The sequence below is a fragment of the Notolepis coatsorum genome, assembly GCF_963971535.1.
Source record: "Notolepis coatsorum genome assembly, chromosome: 3".
Lineage (NCBI taxonomy): Eukaryota > Metazoa > Chordata > Actinopteri > Aulopiformes > Paralepididae > Notolepis > Notolepis coatsorum.
In genome coordinates, this window is record NC_140167.1 from 49812067 (window position 1) to 49836182 (window position 24116).

The 24116-nt window shown below is 44.0% G+C and overlaps 1 protein-coding gene across 1 annotated transcript in view; it reads right to left on the minus strand.

Moving 5' to 3' along the window:
* The window catches only part of fancm (FA complementation group M), a 122156-nt gene that overhangs the window by 43119 nt on the left and 54921 nt on the right, over positions 1–24116 (minus strand). Inside the window, exons 5-11 of the mRNA XM_084311196.1 lie at positions 22788–22919; positions 21615–21747; positions 12195–12287; positions 11747–11848; positions 11261–11457; positions 5451–5657; positions 1419–1659 (exon numbers count right to left, since the gene is read on the minus strand). Of these exons, the coding sequence (XP_084167322.1) occupies positions 1419–1659; positions 5451–5657; positions 11261–11457; positions 11747–11848; positions 12195–12287; positions 21615–21747; positions 22788–22919 (1105 nt within the window). The remainder of the gene's footprint in view (positions 1–1418; positions 1660–5450; positions 5658–11260; positions 11458–11746; positions 11849–12194; positions 12288–21614; positions 21748–22787; positions 22920–24116) is intronic.

A 24116-nucleotide genomic window follows, 5' to 3' on the forward strand; every position in this document is an offset into this window, starting at 1 on the left:
AGCAGAACTCACGCAATAAGTTATAATAATAATTATTATTATTGAAAAGTTCTGCATGGGTTTATAAAGTCGTATTTGGGGGTACTGTATTTGGGGGCAATTGACCAATGGTTTGCTTTCAACCATGAACTCCTTCCTCTCTCACCATTTTATATATATATTTTTTATTTGATCTACTAAAACTGTATTGTATTATATTGTTTGTTTTGTAAAGTGTCTTTGAGAATTAGGAAAAGCGCTATATAAATCGTGTATCATTATTATTATGAATGGTAGGCTTTTTTAAATGTTTCTCATCTGGGTAAGAATTTCTTATTTCGGTAAGAGTGCTCTCGAACACTCTTATAATTTGTTCTTGCCTGAGAAAAAAGCAACAATAAGAAAATGTTGCTGAATCCCAGGTAAGAACAAAGTAAGAGGAAATTAGTTAAGAACAAAATCTGTTCTTATATCGCTTCATGCATGAGGCCCAATGCCAGCTATTAGCCTTATCCTGTAGCTACTGCCACCGCTGTAAACGATGGGAGTCGCTCACCTTGTTTGCAGGGCTATAACTATATAAATATTATACCGTAGCTATGGATGCAATACTATGGCCCATTTGACATTGAGTATCTATCGTTCAAGATGTGAAAAAGGAATATTTTTTCCATCCATACATTCCCGTTTTATACCGTGGTGAATATAAGCGGTTTAGGGTAATTCCTGGGAGGCTAGTAATAGGCTGTGACGCATGTTATACTTAATCCATTGGCATTTCATCCCTATACACGCTACAATAAAAAATTCAAATGCATATGATCGGTATATTATGTTCCATCATGAAAGGGGGGGGGGGGGGGGGTCGCACTCGCTTCTGATTAATTGATTGTCAATAACGGCATTCGTTAGTACAACAGCATATGCTGATCAGGGCGATGGCTATGAAAACAAAGCACAATCAAGCTGAAATTTACGTTAGATTGCTCTTACCAGCGGCCAAAATGTATAGTTAACCTTTCACAAACTCATATACTGTAGGTACTAGCTAAGTGCGCTGTAAAGTAAGTGTGCCTAGTAGCCACTTACAGAGGGTTTGGGGGTGTATTCCAGCCCTGCCTAGTAGCCACTTACTGGGGTTTTTAATTTGTACACTTACAACAGCATACACATAGCCTTCTATGTCATTCCCTTATAGTCTGTACATCATATCTATTGTATGTCATTATGTACGTCAATGCTCCACTTACGGGATCTACTATCATGCCTGAATACTTTGTTAGCTTGCCATTCTTAATATAGGCTAAGGCCCATTGTTGTAACCTAGATCTCTCCATGTCATTCTGTCTGTAAACTCTATCCTTAATCAAATACTCTGTTGTCTGCCTCCGTGAATTATCTGGTCAGATTATTCCACATCAACCTGCCTAGCCACTCACTGAGGTTCTGAGGGTGGATGAGTGACTGCCGTCCCTCGGTGTGGGACCTTCGTCCTCTGACAGACCGCCTACCGACCTCCCGGTGGTCAAACTGGCCACAGGTGATGTGCATCTTGTGCAGGCTGGGGATGACCCCCTCAGGCAGCATGCGGGGGCTGTTGGGATACAGGTGGAAGCCACTCTTGTTCCCAGTAATGGACTTGTACACACTGCGCTTGTTGCTCTGGCTCTGGTTGTAGGTCTGTGGGAGAGATAAAGGGTGATGAAACATGGAGTCTGAATAGACAAGCTGATCATAGCATATTTTTATTGATTGGTATTGATCGGTATCGGCTATATTAAGCCCAATCAAATTCCAATGGCTTTTTGTTCAAATATTAAATGAAACCGCATTAAGGGAAAGCTGCGATGTAGGATATTATTTTCTTTAAGCTGAGTTATTCAATTACCAAGCATATCTTACCAACATTGGATTGGTTTTACTAACGTGGATATACTTGAAGTATGCACTGTGCAGCTGTATTATCTAGGAAAATACAAATATCATATCGGGACTCAATATTGGCAGATACCGGTACTCAATATCAAATGACGGGATCGGGAGGAAAAAAACTAGACATTCCTAGTTTCAACTGTTTGGGGGTTTGCTGGATTAAAGATGTATTTTTACAGAATCTATAATTCAATCACCAAAGAATAATATATATAAAGAAAGAAAATATGTTGTAATTAAAAATGAGTATTTCACTGAACCTTATGTAATGTTAAACTTAAAGAGAAGACGGAGGTCTCTGTGTGCCCAGTTGAGGTCTGGCACCCTGCCATTGGTGGTGGAAGTGGGTAGATTCCAAGGTAAACCTGAGGAGTGTGTTCTATGTGTGAGGTAGTGGGTAGATTCCAAGGTAAACCTGAGGAGTGTGTTCTATGTGATCTGGGAGTGGTGGAAGATGAATATCATTTTGTTTTTTATTGCCCTTTGTACACCGATTTGAGGAGGGCTTTATTTGAGAAAATTCAAATTGTAAATCTGGATTTGTTTTGGCAGTCTGAGAGTTGTATGTTGAGTTGTTTTTTTGCGGAGGACATCTTCAGTTTTGCAGGATTTTTGGAGAAAGCATGGCACTTGAGACGAAACACACTATATCATATATAATTGTATATGAATTCCTCTTGTTTCTTTGTTTACATACATTGCTTACAGCTTGTGTTACATTACGTTTTATTGTATTTTCTTTTTTTGTGGCCATCTTGGTCTATATGTCATAATTTGTCAAGTAATTTGTCAAGTACACTATCATATACTTATTGTTATGTGTCTTGTAAGCCGCTGGGCATACACCTGTATGTAAGACACAAAAATAAAAAACATCAATCAATCAATCAATCAATCAATCAATCAATCAATCAATCAATCAATCAATCAATCAATCAATCAATCAAAAAATATAAACAGTACAATAAACAGGTATGTTTTCTTTGGATTGAAAAATGACAAATGGTTCCAACGTGTGTTTCCACCATATGTCTTGCACAGTAGCATCCCTAGTTGACAGTCACACTCTCCTTGTGTCCCTCGTCTTGTAACATCCCTAGTTGACACTCTCTCCTCTCATCCCTCGTCTTGTAGCATCCCTAGTTGACACTCTCTCCTCTCATCCCTCGTCTTGTAACATCCCTAGTTGACACTTTCTCCTCTCATCCCTCGTCTTGTAGCATCCCTAGTTGACACTCTCTCCTCTCCGCCCTCATCTTGTAGCATCCCTAGTTGACACTCTCCTCCCTCGTCTTGTAGCATCCCTAGTTGACACTCTCCTCTCCTCCCTCATCTTGTAGCATCCCTAGTTGACACTCTCCTCCCTCATCTTGTAGCATCCCTAGTTGACACTTACTCTCTCCTCCCTATAATAATGGATTGGATTTATATAGCGCTCTTCATGACACCCCAGTGACCCCAGAGCACTTACAGAGTCAATTATTCGTTCATACACAGTCATACCGGTGGTGGTAAGCTACAATTGCAGCCAGAGCTGCCCTGAGGCAGACTCACGGAAGCGTGGCGAATAATCATCGCCTACAGCCCCTCCGACCACCACCAACATTCATTCACATGCATACACATTCATACGAGGCAAGTAGGTTAAGTGTCTTGCCCAAGGACACAACGGCAGTGGGATGGACATGGGCTTGAGCGGGATTCGAACCACCAACCCTTCGATCATTGGATGACCCGCTCTACCCCTGAGCCACTCTCCTCCCTCATCTTGTAGCATCCCTAGTTGACACTCTCTCCTCTCCTCCCTCGTCTTGTAGCATCCCTAGTTGACACTCTCTCCTCCCTCATCTTGTAGCATCCCTAGTTGACACTCTCTCCTCTCTCGTCTTGTAGCATCCCTAGTTGACACTCTCTCCTCTCCTCCCTCGTTTTGTAGCATCCCTAGTTGACACTCTCTCCTCTCCTCCCTCATCTTGTAGCATCCCTAGTTGACACTCTCCTCCCTCATCTTGTAGCATCCCTAGTTGACACTCTCTCCTCCCTCATCTTGTAGCATCCCTAGTTGACACTCACTCTCTCCTCCCTCATCTTGTAGCATCCTTAGTTGACACTCTCTCCTCTCCTCCCTCATCTTGTAGCATCCCTAGTTGACACTCTCTCCTCCCTCATCTTGTAGCATCCCTAGTTGACACTCACTCTCCTCCCTCATCTTTTTTTTTTATCCACTTTTTCTCCCACTTTTTTCTATATTTTCTCCCATCCCAATTTCGTATCATCCAATTCAACCCTCCCCTGTCACGGACACTGTTTCTTGCCTCCCACAAGCCGGCTGCAATGTGGACTAAGTCATACATAGCACAAGTCCCCTCCGGTACTTGAGGTAACAGCAGTCGCATCTTTTCACCTGCGCAGCTCGATCTCTCAGTGGCGAGGAGTAACGCGTGGGAGGCTCACGCTGCCCCCGACACTTCCTGATTCTACTGCGCAGGCGCACCAACCGACCTGTAGGAGTCGCTGTCCACAACGCCCGATCCCCACCCATCAGTTTCCCACCCCCTAATACGGCCAATGTGTATTAGTATGGACGACCAGCTAAACTGAAAGCAAATGTGGAGCGCTGGGCTCGAACTGACGAGCCCAGTGTCTCCAGCATTTCGTGGCGAGTGCCTTGCCCACTACGCCACGTAGCCGCCCTCTCCTCCCTCATCTTGTAGCATCCCTAGTTGACACTCCTCTCCTCCCTCGTCTTGTAGCATCCCTAGTTGACACTCTCTTCTCCCTCATCTTGTAGCATCCCTAGTTGACTCTCTCCTCCCTCATCTTGTAGCATCCCTAGTTGACACTCACTCTCTCCTCCCTCGTCTTGTAGCATCCCTAGTTGACACTCTCTCCTCCCTCATCTTGTAACATCCCTAGTTGACACTCTCTCCTCTCCTCCCTCGTCTTGTAGCATCCCTAGTTGACACTCACTCTCTCCTCCCTCGTCTTGTAGCATCCCTAGTTGACACACTCTCCTCCCTTGTCTTGTAGCATCCCTAGTTGACACTCACTCTCTCCTCCCTCGTCTTGTAGCATCCCTAGTTGACACTCTCTCCTCCCTTGTCTTGTAGCATCCCTAGTTGACACTCACTCTCTCCTCCCTCGTCTTGTAGCATCCCTAGTTGACACTCACTCTCTCCTCCCTCGTCTTGTAGCATCCCTAGTTGACACTCACTCTCTCCTCCCTCGTCTTGTAGCATCCCTAGTTGACACTCTCTCCTCCCTCATCTTGTAACATCCCTAGTTGACACTCACTCTCTCCTCCCTCGTCTTGTAACATCCCTAGTTGACACTCTCTCCTCCCTCATCTTGTAACATCCCTAGTTGACACTCTCTCCTCTCCTCCCTCGTCTTGTAGCATCCCTAGTTGACATTCACTCTCTCCTCCCTCGTCTTGTAGCATCCCTAGTTGACACTCTCTCCTCCCTTGTCTTGTAGCATCCCTAGTTGACACTCACTCTCTCCTCCCTCGTCTTGTAGCATCCCTAGTTGACACTCACTCTCTCCTCGCGTCCCTCAGCGAGGATGACCACGATGCGCCCCTGCCGCTTGCGTCCAGTTCGGCCCATGCGCTGTACCAGGCGAATGGGGCTCTTCTGGGCGTCGAAGCAGACGATGAGGTCCACTTCCCCGATATCCAGCCCCTCCTCCCCGACACATGTCGACACCAGCGCGTTGAAGCCGCCCTGGCGAAACTGACGTACCACCTGGGGGCAGAACAGAACAGATTTTTTTTTGTATCTACTTTTTCTCCCCATTTTCTATTTTTCTCCCATCCCAATTTCGTATTATCCAATTCTACCCTCCCCTGTCTCGAACGTTGTTAGACCATGCCTCCCACTGGTCGGCTGCAATGTGGATGAAGCCTTGCATCACGTGTCCCCTCCGGTACACGAGGAGGCAGCCGTTGCATCTTTTCACCTGTACAGCGCGATCTCTCAGCGGCGAGGAGTAACGCATGGGAGGCTCACGCTGCCCCCGTTGCTTCCTGATTCTGCTGTACAGGCGCACCAACCGACCTGTAGGAGTCACTGTCCACAACGTCCGATCCCCACCCACCGGCTTTCCCACCCCCTAATACTGCCAATTGTATTAGTATGAACGACCAGCCGCCAAGCCGGAAGCAACGCAGAGAGCTGGGCTCGAACCCAGCATCTCCTGCGTTAGTGGCGAGCGCTTTGCCCACTGCGCCACTTAGCCACCCTACAGAACAGCACTTTAAATAGAACTTTGAATTAGAGCTTGACCGATACTGGATTTTTGGGACCAATGCCGATACCAATATTAGAGAGTAAAATATTCCACTATCGGCTAATATATTTTTTTTTAATGTAGTTCCACACTTTACTTCTTCCACCCTCAACCATGTGTAAAAAAATAAATAAATCAAAAAGTAAGGCATTAAAGAAACACGCCAACATTATGGGGAATGTGCTAGCTGTTGGCCAAAAACACTTCTCCCAGAGTTTTAAGCTAGGCTAGTGGTCCGTATCCGCTTCCATTACTTTGTACTAAAGATAGGATAGCTTGCAGATAGCTTTTCTACTGAGCGCACAGAGAGGAAATTGGTATCCATCTTCTTGTCCGACTCTGGAGAAGCTGGAGCTGGATGAATCGGTCGGGCTCTACTTTGAATGGAACATTTGGTTTGTTTGATAGAGCAGCGATGTCCATTTGAGAATGCTCATGCTTTACTGTTATTCTAAACCCCTACATAGACCTGTTCGCTGTATACGTCAGGCTCAGTGTGCGCGTGCATCAAATGGGCAAAAGTAATGTAATCCTGGTCAGAACAACGGGGCAGACTACAATATATTTGCATTTGTTAGACATGCTAGCAATCTAAACAATCAATCCATGCTAAAGCTAGATATGTAAAAGGTGAACGACTCACACTCACAGCCATGCTGATTTGGCAGAATTACATCCAGCCGTTTTCGTTTGAAACAACTTTTAGTCAGGGGAGTGTCATGATTTCTCCATAGAGCCCCATCATACTTTTTTTAGCGCTGCAGCTCGCGCAGGTAGGGGGCAACTTAGTCACGTGACTAAGTTGGTATTGCTGATTGGCTTGAACACGGTATGTTTGTACACAGCGAACAGGTCTATAGGGCTGGGAAATATATTGATAAATGATCACTTAAAGAAACACTCCCAACATATCAGGGGATACACTTATTTGCCATCTTCCCCAGAGTGACGTTAATTTCATCTTTGTGTGTCAGTTTTGGCGTTGTTGAGACTTGTATATATTTTTTTATTTATTTTTTTTACTTTTGAGGGAGTTAGGCTAGCTGCTCCCCACTGCTTCCAGTCCTTGTGCTAAACTAGGCTAGCGTGCACCTGAACCCCTCTCTGGGGCAACTGGACACACAGAGATGAAACTGATATCAATCTTCTTGTCTGAAGATTGTCTTCTGGAGAAGATGGCAAACATGTGCTCCTTTAGGTCTGTATGTGTGTTATTATTACATCATATATCTTTTGATATTGTGAATTATGGTACAATATTTTGTTGTCTAAATCACTGATAAAAAGAAAACAGTAAATTTCGAATGATTTTACTATTTATGATTTTATACCGAAGCAAGATATTATGATATATATATCAATATAAAGAACATTTGGAATATCTTGATATTATCTTATTTCCATATTGTCCAGCTCTACCCAAATGACACACCCAAGACACAAACATGTCTGCAAGGAAAGATGTTTACCAACATAATTCAGCACTGGTCAACATTGTTTAAGCAGGCATATTTAATAGTCTTTCTTTGTATGTGGAGCAAATACTGTACTGTATGTCCCTTTATGTCCTGGTCTATTTTTCATATATAACATGCCTACAATGACTCAGAGGAGATGAAAGAGAACAGGCCTACTGTAAGCTCTGCTGTACATTAGTAGAGCGCCTTTATTATTCAGTATTAACACAGTCGGGGCCAACCACGTATATAAACGTGTTTCGGATCCAACGCTTGAGGGCCAACCACGTATATATACGTGGCAAGGTTGTTTTGGCTTTTATTCCATTGTAATATCCTACTCAATGTCACCCTGCGGCACTGCAGATTTACCCTACTCTTGGAATTCGGAAAAGTGCATTACCGGCCAGATCCTCATAGGGGCGCTGTCTCGATAATGCAGTGTTCCATGTTACAGACCGGTGTTTTAATTTTTTTTAGTATGCATGGGTTTTTCTGTTAGCCTAAAGCTATGCGTGTAGCCGATGGCCTGGAATAGTCTTTGGGACGCTGAATTCAGTATGCAGTAAAGGAATAGATCATCAGCCAATTGACATATGGATCTACCAGATGGCGATCGATAACTGGCAAATCCTTTTGGGGATCCAACCGGCCACAGGTAAGAGCTTTTTCCCGGAAATGACTGAGGCTAATGCCGTTATTGGTAATCAATAATAAGAAACGACGTCCCCCCCCCCCCCCCCCCCCCCCCTTTCATGCATTCATGGTGGACCATGATACCGACAATATGCATTTTGAGTTTTAGCTCTAGCTTGTGTATAACCGAAACGCCATTCGATTTAACGTTATTAGCTTAGCACCCTATATCTCGCGTTCCAGGAAATATACCAGAAAATTCTGCTATAACGTTCATATTCAAGACGCTATAAAATGGGAACGTATTGATGAAAAAGTTCTTTATTTAAGGCATCTTGAAGGGACGGTTTATAGTGTCAATTGACAATGAGAATGGACAGATAGCAATAATATAAAGTATAGATTTAGCTCTACAAACAGCCTCACGCACAATGAAAGTTTGTTTTGATATGCTGGCCGTATAGAGTGGGATCAGACGGATCCCAATGGCCCCGAATGTGTTAAGGCTTTTTATAGACTAGAGGTATGTATAAAAAAAATTATTTTTATTTTTTAAACACCAGCTAAATCAAAGAAAGCAATGTTACAATCAGTCATCCCACTAAATGTAGCTTGCTACAAAAGAGCAATCAAATGTACATTAAAGAAAATCTAACAGGCACTGTATGCAAAAAGTTCTAAACCTGCTACAGTTACAGCCATTAGGACTGTCTACCATTCAACCAAGGTGCCGCCGGGCTTGATTTTGAGGTCGATTGCTGTTCTGTTATATGCCACCAGGAGGCGCAAAGCCTGACAGAACTGATCCCGGTTTGCAGCGTTGATGGATAGCCGCAGGCTTCAGAAATAGGTCTTGAAATCCATAGCACACATGAATAATATTTATATCAATTTGAAATTCATAATTTATGATGATGAAGTTAAGACAACCTTTCTCTAGGCTTTTTAAAATGTAGGGGAGCAGCCAAGATAAATCGCTGATTGAAGCACAAATTTCCAAAAAGAATATTTCCCAAACGAAGATACAAGATCATCATGAAATATAATTTCACAAACCCTAGATTTAAATATATTAATTGAAAATGGAGAGAAACTGCCCCGTTAAATTGCGGCGTTCTGCTTGTCATCATGAATCTACAAGCATTTTATTTATCATGTGAATTTGATGATAAAATCAAAATATTCTGAAAGCCCACAGCCTTTTTTTTGCAACTTGATTAATTATCTCAAGCGGAAAACGGAGAAAAAGCTATGCATTTATTTACTGAACTCAAAAATGCTTCAAATAACGTTCTAATTATCTTCGCCTATAGAAAATAAACGAAAAACCTAATTATATCATAAAAAAGTGCTCAAATACTTTATTGTTATTATGCAACATGAGAAAACTGACTTTATCTGCGAGCTATTTGTGTTGCATAGTGGGTCTCGAAGCTCTTTTATAATCACAGGATAGTGGATAGGACAAAAACAGCTAACGAAATTCGTTAGATTGGACATTTAAAAACGGTCTCGATCTGCCAGCGCATCTGCGCTGTGTATTCAAGCTGAGAACACGGCACCTATTTTTTTCTCCCCTCCCCTTTACCTAGAGACGAAAAGTAACCTGGTGTAGCCCAAGTGCCCCTACTGGTTGATACCGTTAATACAGACAGACATGACCAACAGATCTCCAATAATGAGAAACTAAGAACCCGTTTGAATAAAACTCTGATACCCAAATAGAGGGTGGTTGATTAGAATGAACTAGGGCTGGGTTAAAAAAAGAAAAAAGAAAATATTCAGATATAATCGATCATCATTTGAAAAATCTGTCATAAAATAATAATAATAATAATAATAATAATAATAATAATAATAATAATAATAATAATAATAATAATAATAATAATAATAATAATAATAATAATAATAATGTAATATGCTATATTGTGTTGACTGCTGTAGTGTTTTGGTCATGTTAAGTAAAAAGTACATTAATGTAACTGCTTTGTGGTAAATTATTAACCTCTTAACGTATACGTCCCGGCGTGCCCACCGGCGGAACGCACAAAGTCACAGCACTTTGAGTTACATGACGATATGTCAGGCGAGCGTCTTTTTACGCGGCACGTAAAATTTACAGCATTAGTTCTCTGAGCATCTCTTTCATATCCAAGCAAAATTGGTGTTGTAACTAAAATACTCCTAACCGAATCAATATTGAATTGAATCGGGACCTTGTGAATCAGAATCAAATCGATTTGGGGAATGAGTGTATTCCATTGAAAAGCTACAAAAAATATTCCATTGATGTGAGAATTCTATTATACATTTCTTCTCACTCACTTTCATCTCTCCTGGCAACAAACCTCCACTGGGCAGCCCACCAACGGGTGGGCATATGTTTAAGCAGGCTGTGCTATCAGAGATAAACAAACAACATGGATGTTCGAGATGAAGAAACCTGTGGAAAGCTTTTCATAATATGGACCCACTGCTTTACATATTATGTTAAAAGAGACACCAAAACCACCACCAAGGATTACAAATGTCCTTTGATAATGCTGGATGTGTCTGCTTTGTTTCTTAAGATAAATTAAGTTGAACCCCTTGGCAAAATTCGTTCTCTGCATTTTGACCCACCTAACCATTTAGGAGCCAGTCCCTTACAAAGGACTGGGCTATTAATTGACATTTTATGGTATTTCATTAAATGTTGTTGCTAATTTGCTATTGCTATTATTTTCCCCCACAGATTGAATTACAAATTAGCTCAATGTAAGGTAATATATTGGTGAAACTATTTGTCCAAAGTCCACAACTTGACTGCAGGCTACTGTAAGTAATAGCTCCTTATAAAGAGCATCTGCAAAAAAAGAAAACTAAATGCAATTGTCACTGGTTCATCTTATTATGAAATCTTTTTGGGATGCTCAACCCTACTGTTTGGCAGCATTCTGTAAAGTGAGGCATGTTGTTTCTACCTCCAGCTGTTCCTTCTGGGTGAACCCTTTGACTCCCTTCCCCGCCGAGGCCTGGCCCATAAAGGTCATGACCTTTATCAGTGGTGCATGGCGGTCCAGCATGGCTGCAATCTCCTGCACACTCTCTCTGTAGGATGAGAAGATCATCACACGCGTACTAACTTCCTGAGGCCTGTCTGCCGCTACAGGGCCTGACCCTGAACACAGAGAGGAGAGAGGAGAGAGGAGAGAGGAGAGAGGAGAGAGGAGAGAGAGAGAGAGAGAGAGAGAGAGAGGGTGAAAACAAATCAAGTTGACACAATTCCTTGAACAATTAGTCCCAAAAGTCAATGACTTTATTCTCCGTCTTCCAAGAACTGCCCGGTGAACTTCCATGTCGATACAGTTGACAGAAAAGTTATTATTTCATGAATAACCTCGCTGTCACCAGCTAAGAATAACAATCTGTAAAATCACAGCAAATGGCTGCTATAGCAAGTAAATTACCATTGTTCTCTGCCGAGTTCTCAGCCCACAGTTTAAAGTGCTGCACCACCACGTCCTCCAGCCTCTGCAGCTTGGGATGGCTGTATATGAAGGGCTCTGAACCTACAGGTAAGGATATGTTAGTCAAGATATACGTGTCGTATACTGGGAATCATTTTATACAGCTATGTTATAATACAAATGTCCTGTATTAGATGGAGGGTGTTTGTTAGGAGGTGGAGAAAGATGGAAGACTCGGCAGATGTTTCATGTAAACCCAAGGTATGACCTATTCCACCAAAATATCAACCCCACTAACATGAAAACATTCAGTCTGTGCCCAGGGGTGGTGGAATGGTTAAGACCCCATGATCTATCTCAACTGAGATACCATCCTCTCCTTTAAATGAAAACATTCAGGCCCGTAGATGAAGGGTAGAAGGTATGATGTCATTGTGTGGATGAGTACCAGCAGGTGGCCTCATGAACACTGCCTCCAGCTCCTGGTAAAGGTCCATGAAGGTAGGTGTCCTCTGGAGCTGGTTCCTTGCCCTGGACATCTCTAACCAACACATACAAACACAACCAAACACACATTACATAGTGCTCAAACCATTGTTTATATATGAAACCCCCCCCACATGCCTGCCATATTGGTTGACTGTGATGCAATGGAGTGGAAGGACGGATGGGCATTCGCTTCAATCATTAAACTTCACAATTAAAAACATTTCAAGAACTGAAATCAATGAACTCAATAGGCAGAACACACTGTAGAAATATGATGGTGAATTTGACATCTGCTCATTGAAATGCGCTCCAAGAAAACAACAGTGCCATAAAATAGTCAACCGAATGAGTCATGCGACCCGTGTTAGGAAAATGATTTCCACTTGTCTTTTTTATGATTTTGATAACTCATTTTGCTATCAATAATAGCTATTTTAATTAAATTCTTAAAATTCTCATCATGGGATCCTGGTTTTCCCACCCCAGTCTTGTTTCTTTCCATTCCCTTCCACAAAACAGAATGCAAAGGCACCATCAAATTTTGCAGATAAAAAAGGTACATTTGGTCAGTTAAGGACCTTCTCCCCCTACAAGTAGGAGGTGGTGGTGGTTTATTGATGCAGCAAAGATTCAAAACGTTACAAAGCAGGCGACTTGGGTTCTGCACTTACATTTTAACATTAGAACTTAATTATCGAAGTGTTCACTAAACTTGCTTTTATGCTTCCCACCCAGTTGGAAAAACAATAAACAGACTCAAGACACATTACACGCTGCATGGCAAGATCACCATTAAACTATACCTCTTTATTCTTTTCCCTGTCCAATTCTTCCATGGAAGTTAATGGTGAAATTGGATAGGAAGAAGCCCAGAAGTCAGGATACCATACTGTGTTTGAGAGGATTCTAATGTCCACTGTACACCTAAATATTCCCATTAGGTCACAATCAATTGTGAATCAAGAGTTTCTAAAGACTCTGATATTAACTTTAAAGGAAAACTCCAACATTTTGGGAAATTAGCTTATTTAACATTTTCCCTGGAGTTAGACAAGAAGATACATACCTTTTTTGTCTCTGTGTGTGCATTCAGCTTAGGGAACAGTCGCTCTGTTAGCGTAGCTTAGCTTAATCACTGGAAGTGGGGGAGGGTTAGAGCCTGACGTTCCCTACAGTGCCCTACCGTCACGAAATACACTCCAAATACAACTCCAAAACGTTCCTGTAAACATGTTGTGACCTGTGTATTTACCACGTGGACAAATACAAAATAATTGAATTCGACAATTACGTTTTCTAAGCAGATATACTCGGAACTGTTTTTTGCCGAACGACTCCTCTCTGAGCGCAGTCAGTGATTTCTACGTGAAGCCGTGTTTGTTTACATTCTCATTCATTCAAAGGAACCGAACCAATTGAAGTTTATGGATACCATGACTTAAAATCCTCTTACCTTGACGATTAAAAGCCTCCCCAATTTAGAAAACAGTAATCCAATGGCTGGTATTGATATACTACTAACTACTGCACGCTAACGGAGCTAACCGGAGCTAACACTAAAGCTAATATAATGACTTCCTTTCTGGGGGGTTTCAAAATAAAAGAGCGACATCTATAGCAGCGGAATACGTTTATTTTGTACATTATCTAACGTTAACACGAACCTAAACTAACGTTACAACTAACCTAAAGTTAGTTTAGGTTCGTGTTAACGTTAGATAATGTACAAAATAAACGTATTCCGCTGCTATAGACGTCGCTCTTTTATTTTGAAACCCCCCAGAAAGGAAGTCATTGCTCTCGTTATCTGCTTGAGTGTCCGGTTAGCTCCGTTAGCGTGCAGTAGTTAGTAGTATATCAATACCAGCCATTGGATTACTGTTTTCTAAATTGGGGAGGCTTTTAATCGTCAAGGTAAGAGGATTTTAAGTCATGGTATCCATAAACTTCAATCGGTTCGGATCCTTTGAATGAATGAGAATGTAAACAAACACGGCTTCACGTAGAAATCACTGACTGCGCTCAGAGAGGAGTCGTTCGGCAAAAAATTGTTCAGAGTATATCTGCTTAAAAAACACAATTGTCGAATTCAATTATTTTTTATTTCTCCACGTGGTAAATACATAGGTCACAACATGTTTACAGGAACGTTTTGGAGTTGTATTTGGAGTGTATTTCGTGACTGTAGGGCACTGTAGGGAACGTCAGGCTCTAACCCTCCCCCACTTCCAGTGATGAAGCTAAGCTACGCTAACAGAGCGACTGTTCCCTAAGCTAAATGCACGCACAGAGACAAAAAAGGTATGAATCTTCTTGTCTAACTCCAGTGTAACTGAGGGGTACAATTCCCTGACTGTATTGATAAGTATGGTATTATTAAACCACTACCACTTGTACTTTAACTTCTGGCCATCCAGTACATGATATAGATATGATGAACACTTTCCCACCTGATGAAACGAAGTCCACACAAATGTATAAATCGAATATTTTATATAGCAAAGGGTATATACAACGTTCACTTAATGACATTTATGATTTGAAATGCACTTGTATGGCAAATGAGTATTCGTAGGTAAATCAACATTGAATGTCCAATCTCTGGTTACGCAGGGAGTAAGTATACAACCCGGTTCTTTAGGGAACTATAGCGATGGTACTTAAATGATTATAGCTGGATACACTAAGGGGGGGGGGGGTCCCGCTGGTTGTAAGACAGTAGGGGGGGGTTAGAAGAGCCGCTGGCGGTATCCCATCTGGCCGACGATTTCTTGGGAGAATTCAGAGTCCTGAACACGATGCCCACAGAACCTCGGTCCGCAGATGAATACAGCTGGACCCTCTGGTGGACGGTAGCTGCCGGTCCACAGACGAAGAGACGTGAGGCGACCTCACTCGGGGTAGAGCGCCGTCTCACCTGGACTCCTCTCCGGGGGGTAGTTCCAACACTCAGCAGTGTTGGCCGTTATCCATGGAATAATCAAAGCACCCAAAGCATGTAGATAATCCAAGCCGTGGAAGGCTCGCCGTCGTCCGGGTAAAGTAATCCAATGTACAGGTCCACTCGTCCTGACCCGGAGCTCCTCGGATGCAAGCACCACACGTGGTCTGCCCAGCCTGGTTAAGACTCCAGATAACGTCAGGAACGATGGGGGTACTGCTCACTTTATAACTCTAACCGAACGATGCACCATACATAATAGACTATTATTAGCTTAATAGAAATACGTCCAACTCGACGGTATAGTGCCAAACTATGACAATTCAACTATTAATCCACACGATATCTCAATGCCTATTCTGAGGCCAAGTAGGCCTTACTGCACCACACGTGCGTCGTGGGTGAGGCTTCGCGTCTGTTACTAGGTTGGAGGGTAAAGAACTAATGGACTAAAAGAAAGTTCTACTTTACTTGCGCCATATATATATGCGCTGTGAACAAATAGTACCATTCGTATTTCGCCAGACGTATTCCTACGCGGAACCGGGCTTGCCACGACATGTTGGTCGGCACGATTGAACTTGAACCAAGGGGCATGGCTGCTGGCGCCAGGTTCTCGTCCAATGGTAGAATGAAACTATTATGGGCTGTTAGTAGACTAAAGGGATATTCAGTGCATATTGTACAAGGAATATACAGGGGATATCAAACGATATACAAATACTATTAAATATATATCCATAAATAAATATATATATTCGGTTTAATCTGATCCTTCACAACAGCCGCCCCCTAATTAGTCCCACCTAATTAGCTAAGCAGAGACAGATTAACCGCACTGTCTACCACTCAAGGTCCGCTGTAAGGGTCAGTCAACTCACAAAGTCATGGGGTCATGGACATCATCGATAGTGTCTGGGAGTCGGGGCAGTTCTATTAGCCTCGCCACGGGTCGTGTGTAAGTTCGCCCTTGGACGAGCACTTCAGCTGCTCGGACCTTGCCATCGGCACCGGTGATCACTTTGCTTACGCGGCCAGCCGGCCACATAGCTCTGGGTAGTGACTGGTCGATAATCATGACGACTGTTCCTTCTGTCAAATTGTCTCTCTCTTTTACCCACTTCTGGCGGGTCTGTAGAGACGGTAGGTAGTGGAGTAGGAAGCTGCTCCAAAACTTGTCAGCTAGCACTTGACTGTACCTCCACATTCTTCGGCCGTTCGCTTCTTCAGGCCTGTACATTGTCTGGGGTAGCGCGGGGTCCAGCCGCTCCATTAAGAGTGTGTTGGGGGTGACTGGGTCGACATCTGCTACATCACTGGAGACGTAGCCGAGGGGCTTGGAGTTCAATACTCCCTCGATCTCCGTGAGGACTGTCATTAGGACTTCCTCCGCCACAGTCTGGGCCCCAAGCATGGCGTACAGGGCTGTCTTTATAGAACGTACTTCTCTTTCCCAGGTTCCACCGAAGTGGGGTGCGTTCGGGGGATTAAACTGGAAGTCAATCTGGGATGGAGCGAGGTGGGTCTTAAGTTCTGGGCCCATAGCTTGGAAGCTCTCTCTCAGCTCTCTTTCTCCGCCTTTGAAGTTTGTCCCGTGATCAGACAACAATGTAGACGGTTTTCTTTTCCGTGATGTGAATCTTCGGAAGGCCATAAGGAATGAGTCTGTGCTCATGGTCGGAAGGAGTTCGATATGGATCGCTCTGGTGGTCATGCATTTGAATACAATACCCCACCGCTTCTCGGTTCCTCTTCCTCTCTTTATATACAACGGGCCAAAACAGTCCATACCTGTGGAGTGGAATGGCTTGTCGCCGAGTCGGAGGCGACAGGGGGGTAGGTCAGCCATCCGTGGTATGCTGGGCTGCGCGCGCCACTTTCGGCAGTCTAGACAGGTTCGCTGGAAGCGTCGCACCGCTTCTCTTCCTTGAAGTATCCAATAGCGACGTCTGATCTCCGCGAAGACTCTCTCTGCTCCTGCGTGGTGTACATCCTCGTCGTATTTCTTTATGATCAGCTCTGTGACCTTGTGTCGGCTGTTCAAGACTATCGGGTACTTAATGTCATCCGGTAGATCGGGGGCTCTCCGCAGGCGACCACCCACTCTGATGAGAGTATGGGCGTCACTCTCGGGTGCCAGGTGGAGCAGTCTGCTGTCTGATGGGACGGGCTTTCCTCCCTGTAGACAGTCTAGCTCGTCGGGGAACGAGTCTCTCTGGGCTCGTTGTAGTAGAAGAAGCTCTGCTTCTTCGTAGTCAGCTGCTGAAATGTCAGTGGTGGACTGAATCTCTGGGTGGTGCCACAGGAATGTCTTTAGCTGTGCACTCTGTAGGGTAATGCAGTCATCTATGTTGGGGTCTGTGGAGGCGACTGTGCTCAGTCCACAGAACATAGGTTTCTTGTTCTCAGCCTCCTCTTTACTTGCTTCCCGTGGGGTGGGCGTAGGCCACTCTTCTTCCGGGAGCTTGAGGAATTCTGGTCCGTCACTGTAGATGTTGCGACGGGTGAGGTCATCCAGGGACATTCCCCGGGTGATGACGTCAGCTGGGTTGTGTTTGGTGTCCACATACCGCCAGCTCGCTGCTTCTGTTAACTCTTGAATCTCGGTGACTCTGACTCCCACGAAGACTTTGTATCTGCATGAATCAGACTTGATCCATGTGAGTACTGTCGTGGAATCTGACCACAAGATTGTTCTGTGCACCGGAATGGTGAGTTCACGTTGGATTAACGTGGCTAGATGCGCTCCTGCTAGGGCTGCGCAGAGCTCTAGACGCGGGATAGATTGTTGCTTTCGTGGGGCTATTCTTGAGCGAGCCAGGATGAAAGCAGTGTGTATCTCGCCTCCCTTCTCTTGGGCACGCAAGTAGGCCACCGATCCATAGGCTACTTCGGAGGCGTCGCTGAAGACGTGTAGATCCATCTTGCATGTCTCTGGCCTCACCGTGGGTGGAAAGTAGCTGCGGCGTATATTGACGCCTGGGAGTGAGCGGAGTTCCGTCTCCCACTCTCTCCATGTGGAGGCAAGGTGTGCGGGTATTGGGTCGTCCCAGCCCTGGTCCTTGTCCCATAGTGCTCGTACAATCATCTTTGCCCTGGTGGTGTAAGGTAGAATACATCCCAACGGGTCATATTGTCTGGCGAGTGTTCTGTACACACTCCGTCTGGTGGTCGGTATCGCAATGTATGACGCCGTGGATGGCTGATACATCGGCGAGCGTTGGGGGGAGGCCTCCTAGGCGAGTCTCCTCTTGCGCCTCTCTGTGGGCTGGTACTGGCAGGGTACCATGGCCCGCTGGTCCAGGTGCTATTCCTCGGGGCTGGTCGTGCGTCATGCTCACCCGTGAATAGGGTCGGGGGTCTGTAGCGCAGCGCCGCGGGGGTATAGCCTGGGCTGTACTGGACCTCCTGGTCCGGTAGAGTACTGTGCTGTCGTCGGGCTTGGTTCTCCTCCTCTCCCTCTTCTTCTTCTATCAGGTCCTCTAGATCCTGTAGTCGTTCATTTAGCTTCTCCGCAGTGTATGCCGCTCCTTCCTTGTAGCTGGGTCTCGCTTGGACCGGTCTGGGAAGGGGGTCTGCGGGGGGTATAGGCTTGGTCTGTTGGTCAAGTTCAGGGTCGCTTGCTCGGTTAGGAGACGCTGCCCTTGACTGTTGTCTCGACAAGTTCCTTGAACCCCTGGCGGAGGGAGAGGGTGTTGCCCTGTGGTTCAGCCGCTTCATTAGCCGCGCCCGTAACTTGTCGCGCTCGGCTTGTAGTCTGTCGCGCTCGCCCTGTAGTCTGTCGCGCTCGGTTTCGCGCTGGATGAGATCGATGTTGCGCTCTGCTTCTCTTTGGGCACCGGCGGCGGCGCGCTGGGCTTCGGCGGCGGCGCGCTCTGCTTCTCTTTGGGCACCGTCAGCGGCGCGCTGGGTGTCTGCCCGGTCTCTTGCCATAGTGTATGCCGTCTGAAGGCGTCTCATCTCCAGGCGTATGCGCTCTCCTTCGCTCCGTTGTTGCGCTTGGAGTTGTTCGCGCTCGCTAAGCGTCTGTGCTTGGAGTCGATCGCGTTCACCCTGAAGTCGATCGCGTTCACCCTGAAGTCGATCGCGTTCGGTAGAGGCTGTCAGGCTGACGAGGAACGCCTGTGATAGCATCCTCTCCGCTTCGCTGGGGGAAGACGGTTGTTGAGGTGAGCCGCTCCTGGCTGTACTCGTTGGGGAGTCCTGGAGCTCTATTTCCTCGGCGCTCTCCTCCTCTTCTTCCGTGCAGAGTTCTCTCTCTGTAGGGTTGTCTTCCTCCCGGGGCTGGTCGGGGACTACTTCTTCGGTATTGGCGGGGGGTAAAGGCATGTCAGCTCCCTCCTGGTCCCCACCGTGAGCTTGGTCAGTTACATTAGAACCCACTAGGGCCTCTGTGGTCGGGGAAACCTGGTCGTTAAGGTCAGACATAATTTTACTTTCTACTTTTACCGCGTTTACCGTTTGTCGAAGGCTAGGTAGTTGACTGACAGCGTAGTCCTCTAAGTACTGAGGTGGCTGTCGTCTGCGCTGCGGGCGTTCTAGGTTAGGAGGACCGTTTCGTGGAGTGTTCATCATAGGCCATTTCAATATTAATAACACTATATTAATATTACACTAGTTACCCTCCGGCTCGAAGGACCAATTGTAACTGAGGGGTACAATTCCCTGACTGTATTGATAAGTATGGTATTATTAAACCACTACCACTTGTACTTTAACTTCTGGCCATCCAGTACATGATATAGATATGATGAACACTTTCCCACCTGATGAAACGAAGTCCACACAAATGTATAAATCGAATATTTTATATAGCAAAGGGTATATACAACGTTCACTTAATGACATTTATGATTTGAAATGCACTTGTATGGCAAATGAGTATTCGTAGGTAAATCAACATTGAATGTCCAATCTCTGGTTACGCAGGGAGTAAGTATACAACCCGGTTCTTTAGGGAACTATAGCGATGGTACTTAAATGATTATAGCTGGATACACTAAGGGGGGGGGGGGGGTCCCGCTGGTTGTAAGACAGTAGGGGGGGGGTTAGAAGAGCCGCTGGCGGTATCCCATCTGGCCGACGATTTCTTGGGAGAATTCAGAGTCCTGAACACGATGCCCACAGAACCTCGGTCCGCAGATGAATACAGCAAGGGGCATGGCTGCTGGCGCCAGGTTCTCGTCCAATGGTAGAATGAAACTATTATGGGCTGTTAGTAGACTAAAGGGATATTCAGTGCATATTGTACAAGGAATATACAGGGGATATCAAACGATATACAAATACTATTAAATATATATCCATAAATAAATATATATATTCGGTTTAATCTGATCCTTCACAACATCCAGGGAAGATGTTAAATAAGCTAATTTCCCAAAATGTTGGAGTTTTCCTTTAAAAAGTAAAATCCTAATCATCTATTCGATTTTGTTCACAAGTATTTCTCAAGGTGCTAATGATTGTGACATGCGTGTTTTTGAGGAAAAGTCTTGGTAAAAACACAAACTTTTCTTTGATTTCAACTGAATTAAAAAGTTACATTTTCTCACAGTATTTTTTGTTCACATCTACCTAGTGTTCCAAGACGTCTTGAGGGCACTTTATTTGTGGCGGTCCACCACAATATCAAAAAGGGACCCACCGCAAATAGAATTCCCAGAATGTGATTCCCTATAACATTTTCATAGCACTTTCAGATGAAACTTGTCACAACTAGGGACTTTCACATTTGAACCGGTACCTGTGAATCGATACCAGTACCCAACGGTACCTTTTTTCGGTACTTTAGTCTCAATACATTTTATTTACCTACCTCAGTCGTGAAAGAAATTATCCAAACTTCAAATAACTACAATTTCGACAGTTTTTTCGGCTTGCCATTGCTCCGACTGCTTTGTTGTTGAATCAAGTCAAATCCTAGGTAAGCATATATTGTGTGTGTGAACGTTGACATGAAAAGAAAAAGTAAAAAAAAAAATAATAAAAAAAAAAGATTTGGTATCTCACTTGAATCGATACTCGGTAGTACCGACGTGTTTCGGTTCGGTACCTCAAAAGTAACGAATTCGGTACCCATCCCTAGTCACAACAGACGAAGCTCTCCTCAGTGAGTGTGAGGATGGCGGATGTAACCTGTGCAGACTGACCACCTCAATGTGCAACAGGGGTGCACACAGCCACACCTGGTTCCAGGTCTGATTAGCTTGACCCAGGGCAGCTTAAAACAGCCATCCCCACACCACAGTGCAGACATACCTGGCCAGTTTCAGTGTTTTTCCACTACTGACTGTGTGTATATCTTAACTAACCCCTAGACTCCCACACGCTACATTCACCTAAACACCAGTGGGAAACAGCAAAGGTGGTGGATGTTGGGAAGTGAAGAGCACAGAGTCAGGAAATACTGGAAGCCTGGAGGTCCATTTTGCCTACCTCTGGTTCCATCCATGATGCTGTGAACATAGAAGAAGAGCGAGCGGAGCCCCATCTGCACCAGCAGCTCGTAGCCGTGGTACAAGCTGATGCACAGAGCAAAGTCCCCCTCCATCACCCCCTGCTGGGGACCCTGGAGACAGCAGGAAGGAGCGAGACGTAAGCCGGGCAAGAAGACTGCCCCAATATATCTAGAACTAGAACTATATGTCTAATCAATGGGATATATCTCTGGATTATCTGAAAGAAAGTGTTGCATCGTCTCCATCTTTCAAAGGTCAAGCTTTCTAAAATGTATTCTAATATAGTTCCTTCGTGTGACCGCCATGGAGGTCCAAAATTATCAAATTCCAAAATGATCTGATATGGTGGGACACATGATAGAACCTGAGCCAGTGTTGACTGTGTTGGGGTACTGGTAGAGGACAGTCCTCTTAAAGGACTCACTTCCACTGTGGCGAGGTTCATAACCCTTTTAACATGCAGATTCATTACCGGTATATTGAACTGGAAACAGAACAGACACAGCCTCCCACTTACACTATGTTAATCAGAGATGTTAAGAATCTAAAAAAAATAAACTAGATTCACTCTACAAGGTTCTATACCCTCTTAACTCTAGCTACAACAAGTAGTTGATATGAGATTGCAATAATCACTTTGTAAAGCAGCTTTGTATTATTATTAATGGTAATGTATTATACATGTTTTATGTGTGTGTGTGTGTGTGTGTGTGTGTGTGTGTGTGTGTGTGTGTGTGTGATGTTAATACCGTTTTTTTTTTTTTTTTATACAGCACTAACTGTTTGTACAATTTTAAATGCAAATAAACAGACGTTTAAAAATATTTAAAAAATTTAAAAGAGAAGAAGACTGCCCCAAAGGCATGAGCAGAGGCTTGGAAGTTATGGAAATGTGATATTAAAGCCAGCCAAACATGATTGGACTATACTGTGTATATGACTATGCATTGATTCCACCAACTGTACCATTAATTAAAGTAAAGGAATTGTGCAGCAAAATAAATAAATAAATATATATTCTTTTATGGTGAATATTGTCCTTACCCTGATCCTCTATTACAGTATACATGATTTCATATAAGACATATCATAAAATAGAAATGTTGTATTAAAAATATGTCGCCATTTGTGTGTGTAGTCCGTGCTTCACCTTGATATGTGGTGGAGGGTTCTTGCGGAACTGCTCCCTGGCCAGGATGAGCTGGTACTTGGTGAGGGTACGTAGGTCTTTTTGGGCCATCACCTGGTTGTTTACCAGACGGGACATAAACTTTTCCAGGACCTGGAGGGCACAGTCCAACAGAATATCTATGTTATGGACTAATATACCAGAAGCATCTACCTGCATACATAAACCACAAAGCTCAAAAGTGCATTCACATTGCCTACAATAATAATAATAATAATAATAATAATAATAATAATAATAATAATAATAATAATAATAATAATAATAATAATAATAATAATAATAATAATATAATAATAATAATAATAATAATAATAATAATAAAAAATGGGACTTATATAGCGCTTCTCTAGAACTCAAAGTTGCTTTACACTAAGGGGCGGTGGTAGTGAGACGAACAACAGGCAAACAACACAAACCCATCTTGAAACTGTGAGGGACTCTGAGTCTCTAATGTCTTGGCGGGGGATGGAGATCTAGAGCCTGGGACCTGCCCTGGAGAAGGCTCTGTCCCCAAAACTGACAGAAGTGAAGACAGTGTGTGGGACTTTTCCTTTGAGTCACTGTTCAGTTTGAGGACATTTTGTTGCATCCAGACTTGTTTGGATTTGGTGCCGCGGTACTGTACTGTATATCTGAGCGTCATCGGAACCTTGGGGAACACCTTGTGTGACTGTGGATGTGACAGAGGAGTGGTTGTGGTTGTGTAGTGAAATTAAGTGTGATCTGTTGGAGAGGTAGGAGCGGAGCCAGCTTAGTGCAGTGCCTTCAATACTGAGGTCTTCATGTCTAGGACGTGAGTCAGATAAGTATAAGAGTTAATACTAAAATTGTGCTACTCATTAAGTGTCTCAATACCAGTTGCACACATGAGAGTGGTTTCCTCCACATGAAGGTGTCTCAAGATAGTCGTAATCAGACTTTCAACTTAAGTTAATTTTTACTACACGGTACAGGATCCTGAGAAAAGGTGACCATTTTCCATATTGTCTGCCATTATTATATTATTCATTATAGAATCAAAATCTAGGCCTATTATTTAGGATCAGTGCCCTTGGTCTATATATATTGATATTTGTTCTAATATTGTTTGCTTATTCTGTCTTTCATGATGCAGTCGATATGAAAAAGATCTACTCCTCAAGTTAACAATGCATGAGACGTTTATACCCACAGTGTTCTATTTAAGATCTCCTGTCATTCACTTGTTAGTACCGACTCAAGTTGTCGACACCCATGTGGCGAGCTTGACACCTGTACATAAATATCTCCAACTGAGGCCACTGTCTG